Genomic DNA, 6,000 nt, shown 5'->3' on the forward strand with positions numbered 1-6,000 from the left:
CTCTGAGGCAACCCATTCTACTGTCAAATAGCTCTTATTGTGAATACATTATTCCTAATGTATAGGTGGAATCTCTTTCCTTATAATTTGAATCCCCTGGTTTGTGTCTTGGCCTCTAGAGCAGCAGAAACAAGCCTGCTTCATTGTCTATATGACATCCTTTCAGATATTTAAAGATATCCTGCCGTCTCTCATTCTTCTCTTCTTCAAGCTAAACATAACCTTTTTCCTCAGTGATTCCTCATAAGGCTTGGTTTCCAGATCTTTAATCATCTTACTGGTGTACTTAGTTAAGATCAATTGACAACAATGAATATGTCAGAAAAACATTTTTCTACTCTTGCTTGTAGAATGCGCTGCCTTAGAGTGTGATGGAGTCTCCATCTTTGGAGGTTTTTAAACAAAGGCTGGATAGCCATCTGTCAGGAGTGCTTTAACTGTGTATTCCTGTATGTCACAGGGTTGGACTAAATGACCCTTGTAGTCTCTTCCAGGCCTATGATTCTATGATTCTATTCTTCTAGTTTTGAGTCTAGTTGTGGAAAATCTGTTGACACATACTTGAGAGTTTATGCTGCTCTATCTCTGTTGGACAAGCTTTCCCATAAAGAAAGTAAACAACATCTTTTCAAATGATTCAAGAATCATGGGCCAAACTGTTAATTTCCCCAAAGTTCTTCATTTTGGAATTTATATCTTGGCTGCAAAATTATGTTCTCCACCCCATCATCACCACCAAATATCCAATTGGCAGGTTCAAGGAACAGAACTTTTTTGATGATGGCACCAAAATGTAGGAATCCTTTTATGGTGAGACTGGAGTGCAAGAAAAGAGGGAACCCAATAAGTTAACCTAAAAGCTCATCTATATGAACATTTTTCAAGACTGCAGTCCTGAATACACAAGAAAGTTAATCCCATTGAACATAATAGGAATTATTTCTGAGCAAACAAGTATAGGATTGTATTGTTAATTTTTATAAGATGATACATTGGTTGTTACTTTCATCATTCTAGTTATAGTTCTTGTACATGTATTCTTGCTGTGTTTCAGTTTATTTTTATACTTATTTTTACACTGTTTTTATTCATTTTGCAACAATAATATTGTGATAGCAACAAAAGGATTGATCCACAGTCCTTGCTGTTGTCATTGGATGATGCACTGAAGTAACACCATCTACTTTATATGTAAGTAATTCAAGGAATGGTTGCCACGATCCTTTTGGTCTGCTGGCAGAGAATAAATCTGCACCAGAATATGCATACTGGTGTCCAGGGGTGTGTGTCACTACTTCTTCTACCTTAAGTGCACAGGCAGCCAGAGTCTTCCAGGTGCCACTTCACCTCCATCTGCTGATTTGCTGTGGGGATGCACCCAGGTACCATTCTGCATCCCTTGCACACATGGGGAAGAAGCAGCTTAAGTTGCTTCCCCACTGCTGGGCATGGCCAAAGGTTGTTCTTCTTCTTTGGGTTCCTCAGGCTAGCCAGAGAGTGTCATGCACACTTCTGCATCCAGTTAGTTGCTGGGAACAGGGGAGTTTCTCCTGGGAGGTGCTATCTGCTCTCACATCCCTAGTTCAATGCTGTTACTCAAGAACTAACCACCTGGTTACTTCCTTGCACAAGATCTTTAATAGTACTTATGCTATAACCTATAACTTTTTCATTATAGAAAGGGGGAGTGCCTGCCAAATATCCCATGACGTGCAGAAACAACTTTACAGTTCAATATGAGAAGGAGAAAGATGGTGGAATCACTGTGTATGAGAGAACTGCGGAGAACATTGTTCAACCACATCTAAGTGCAAAATCCAGAACTCTCACCTTGTTTATAATTTTTTAATGAAGTGAATCAGTTCCTCAAATGCTGCTTTTGTGCATGAAAATTCAGCAAGCCCAGTGTCAAGAAACAATGCAAATCCGTGGAATCCATCTTGCAGATGGTTCCAGGTCACAGGGATGTTGTTATCTTCTAGCCGTTTCTTGTACAGCAGCCCATCATCTCTAAATATGTCATATTCACAAGTCAAAATGTATGTCTCAGGGAGCTGTTTTACAATAGCATCGTCATCTTGAATGGGTGAGCTCATTGTTTCATCATACAGTCTGACTTTTTGATACAATTCTTTTGAAAAGGGAACTGGAGATGGGGGCTTATATCCTCGAGCTTTAAATTTTTCTGGGATGAGGTCTGCACTAATCCATTTCTTGAATTGCATCTTCATGTTCTCAGGAACATGGGCATTGTTCAGTAGGTCTTCTAGGCTGGAAAAGTCCTCATTCAGATAGGTAAAAGCAAGCTTCGCAGCCCGTTTTATGGTCAAGCCAGGACCAAATCGATTTTGCTGATGGGCAGGCAGTGACAGGTTTAGTATTTGGAGAAAGGGGTACAACAAGATTTGAGCTCTAATTTTTGGGACATACATTTTTTTCACCAGTTCTCGGCAGACAAAGGCAGAAAGTGTCCCTCCGCTGCTTTCTCCCATAAGGATAATACGGGTAGGATCCACTCCATAATCTTTAGCATTCTTCATAAAATATATAGTGCCAGCGAGGCAGTCTGACAACTGAGCGGGATGCTGGTGCTCAGGACCTAATCGAAACCTGAAACAGCAACCAAAGCATTGGTGTTCAGACTTTGACAAAATGGTACAATATCCTCAGGTAGATTATTAGGTACACAGACTGAGACAGCCCACTGCAGGCAACTGATCTTGGGCACTGTTAAAGGTCAGTGACATTCTCTTTGTTAGGGAAAGATTATGTTCTTTCATTGCTTTTTTCTTGTGACTCAGTCTATGGCCAGGAAGGTGTCCTCTCTATGCTTTTTTAAAGCTTAATTCTTCCCAAGGCCCCTGTTAAGTTTTCGACTCTGATTGTCTCCTTCAGGGCCAAGGAAATCTTTCCTAAGATAGGCTATGGATATATGCAAAAAGTTAAGAACAAAATACTCTTATATTATTATGGCAGATGGCCCAATGGCCAAAAATATGCCGGGAGAAATTATGGAGGGGGGTGGTTACATCTGACAATAGGCACCCATCTGAAAACTTGGCCTTTATCTGTTCTTTCGTCACTTTATAATGGGTAACATTGTGTCTCTGTCACCAGGGGGCACCAGTGCATGGAAGACATGATGGAAAAACTTCCTGACCATACTGGTAAGAAATTGTGAACTAAATATCACTGCCCCCAACTAAATCTCCCTCCCTCCTTCCATCTCTATTAGACACATGTATGTGCGTGCACGCGCACACACACAAGTTTATTTTAAAAAAATCACTTACACAGAAGACAAGCAGATCTTCCCAATTATCCTGTTCAGAAAAGTCTGAAAAATATTCTTATTTGGTAGGCTTCTGAGCCAGAATTTGTGTGTGCCAGAATTTGAATCTAGACTTTGCTTCCAATCTTGATGTACTGTGATGTTTTATTATTTTTAATTAATATTAATAGATTTTAATATATTCAGTTTTAAGGCAATAGAGTGCTTTGGGAATATTTGTTGAAATGTGACTTACAAATTTATTAACCCATATATGTACATGTATATTGCAATACTTTCTTGTCCCTGTGCTTCAAAGTCTGCACAAGGAAAGGTGTAGAGTAGACCACACAAAAGAAGCATCTGTGCATGCTTGCCCCCCTTATCTGGCATATTTTGTTTTCTATTTTTTTTAAAAAAAATAATAGCTTGCACAATCTATTTTGTTTGTTTTATTTATGTGAAAGTACATGGAGCAATAGAATTAAAATACTGGTGCCTCATTCAGTAGCCATTGAGAATTTCTGTGGCCTCCCCTTGCAATGATCATGGTACAGCTAGTCAGTTATGTGGATTAGCGTCATTCTAAGGAATTCTGTGCCCATGCTTAATATGCTGAGCTTTCATAGAACTGCAGTAACCAGACCATCCTGAACAGACTAGAGATATATGTGTACAACTGAGGAATGTCACCAATATTAGTTTGAGCCTCTATAATTCTCAATTCAACTGAATTCAACAATGTCAGGTATGCTTGAGAGTACGCAGTGCCACTTTCTCTTGGGAGACATGAATGCATCTTTTGACCTGGAGAGGGCCATTTGGATTAAACAAACTGAAACAGACTTACAGAGCAACACTATTGGTACTTCATGAGTTGGGATCTAAAGATAGATAACCCACCTTTTGATCTGTTCCTGCATAAGACAAGAAAGGAAGAAATCGCCTCTTTGGCTGCAATAGGAGAGGAATATTTGTTCACCCACAGTGGCATACATTTGCCATCCTCCAGCATTCTTGGAGTGCATCAGGGGAATGGAAATCTGGGGATCCAAGTTTTCCCTGGATTTGCAACCCAGGATATCTACAGAATGCCACCCTTTTTGCTTTTGCTTATGTCAAAGCTCTACCAAAGGCTATGGAAGTTTCTCTGGTATTAGAGAAGGGGAATTTAAGCCTTTGGAGAGGAAAATCCCAAACATGTTTGGCTTCCAGTATGCTCTTCCAGGTAACATGACTACAACAATGCAGAGATCTGTTGACATACTCCTGAGGTCTCAATGCTGTAGAAATAATTTTGCATCTGGTTACAGGGACATAGCCAGACACTTTTCTCATCCTGCCTACTTCCCATGAGGCATGAAATGGTTGTGGAAGGGACTTCAGAAGCATTATGGTAAGTTGGAGCAGGTGGGGTTGGGGTCTTTGGGCACTGTGGAAAATGCCAGTCATTATTTGTTATGTTTATATCCCATTTTTCCACTAATGGTGCTGAAATAGTGTCTAACAGCAGCAATATATGAAACACACAGTATCGAAAAAGCAAACAAAGACATGCAGAAGTAGGCCTCCACCTTAATAAAATCACTTACTCTAAAAAGACAACCACTGAATCACTTTCTCGAGCAAGGTAACGGCATACTCGTTCGTAAGTTCCTACGGAGAAAAAAATATTGCTCAAAATGATTAAAAATCAAGATGATCATTGCCACTGTAGCTTCATTGATGTTATTGTTGAGTTTTAGAAGTTATTTTGAATCTGCTTGGGTTTTTAAATAACTTATTACTTATGGGTTGGGGACTTCATGTGATTGGGCAGGGGGTTGCATTGCCCCCTACAGCTTTTCAGGGCCACACTCTTAATGCGCTGTGATAGCCTTTGTCCCATACCCAACGCAGCACATATAAGAACTCCTTGGTTTAGAAGGCAGGTAGAGTGTCCTCTTGTACCATAAATCCACCTGAGATCCCAAAGAAGGGAGTCCTTCCCCTTTCTGTGCCAAGGGAAATGACAGGCAGATTTACAAAAACAAAACAAAACAAAACAAACAAAAAAAACCTGTTCCAAAAGCTGCAGAGGTTTAGGGTGTGTGAAGTGATATGGCTGATTCTGCAACCGCAGGGGCGTAGCCAAGGGGGGAGGGGGTCCTTGGGGTCCGGACCCCCCTTCCATTAGATAAAATGAATGGTGCATGCTGCCACGCCGCCTCACCCAAGCCCCATTATAATAGTGGCACTTAGCCTGGACCCCCCCCCTTCCCAAAATCCTGGCTATGTCCCTGGCAACCGGAGACTGTGCAATGGTAGGAGCAATATAAATAAATATATGGACTGGTATCTTGTATTCTCTTTCATGCAACATAAATTTGTATGCACATAACTAAACAGTAGGAGTACTAAGAAACCCAGTTACTGTATTGTGAAGATACATAACCAATCCCTTTTGTTGGTGTCCTGTTGTGCATTAGTCTCTTTGCCGTACATAATTATAAAGCAGCAGCCCCCCTGCGAATACTGATGTTGCACATCTTCACAATTCTATTTCCCATATACTTAAATCAACTTATGAGCATGCAATGCCCCAACAGGATTCTGGCCATGGTTTTTAATAATATTTAAATAATAAAGATATATTATGGCATATATATTATGGCATATATATTATGGCTTGTATTCAACTGCCATTCCACTAGCTGAGTTTTACACAAGTGTTAATTTGGCACTTGGCC

The 6,000-nt window shown here is 40.3% G+C and overlaps 1 protein-coding gene across 1 annotated transcript in view; it reads right to left on the bottom strand.

Annotated features, from left to right (window-relative positions):
* Window positions 1–1,699: 1,699 nt before the first annotated feature.
* Window positions 1,700–6,000, bottom strand: part of LOC121929080 (arylacetamide deacetylase-like 4) — a 10,753-nt gene continuing 6,452 nt past the window's right edge. Inside the window, exons 3-4 of the mRNA XM_042464395.1 lie at window positions 4,864–4,927; window positions 1,700–2,610 (exon numbers count right to left, since the gene is read on the bottom strand). Of these exons, the coding sequence (XP_042320329.1) occupies window positions 1,836–2,610; window positions 4,864–4,927 (839 nt within the window). The 3' untranslated portion in view covers window positions 1,700–1,835. The remainder of the gene's footprint in view (window positions 2,611–4,863; window positions 4,928–6,000) is intronic.

The sequence above is a fragment of the Sceloporus undulatus genome, chromosome 4 (assembly GCF_019175285.1).
Source record: "Sceloporus undulatus isolate JIND9_A2432 ecotype Alabama chromosome 4, SceUnd_v1.1, whole genome shotgun sequence".
In the NCBI taxonomy this organism is placed as follows: Eukaryota; Metazoa; Chordata; class Lepidosauria; order Squamata; family Phrynosomatidae; genus Sceloporus; species Sceloporus undulatus.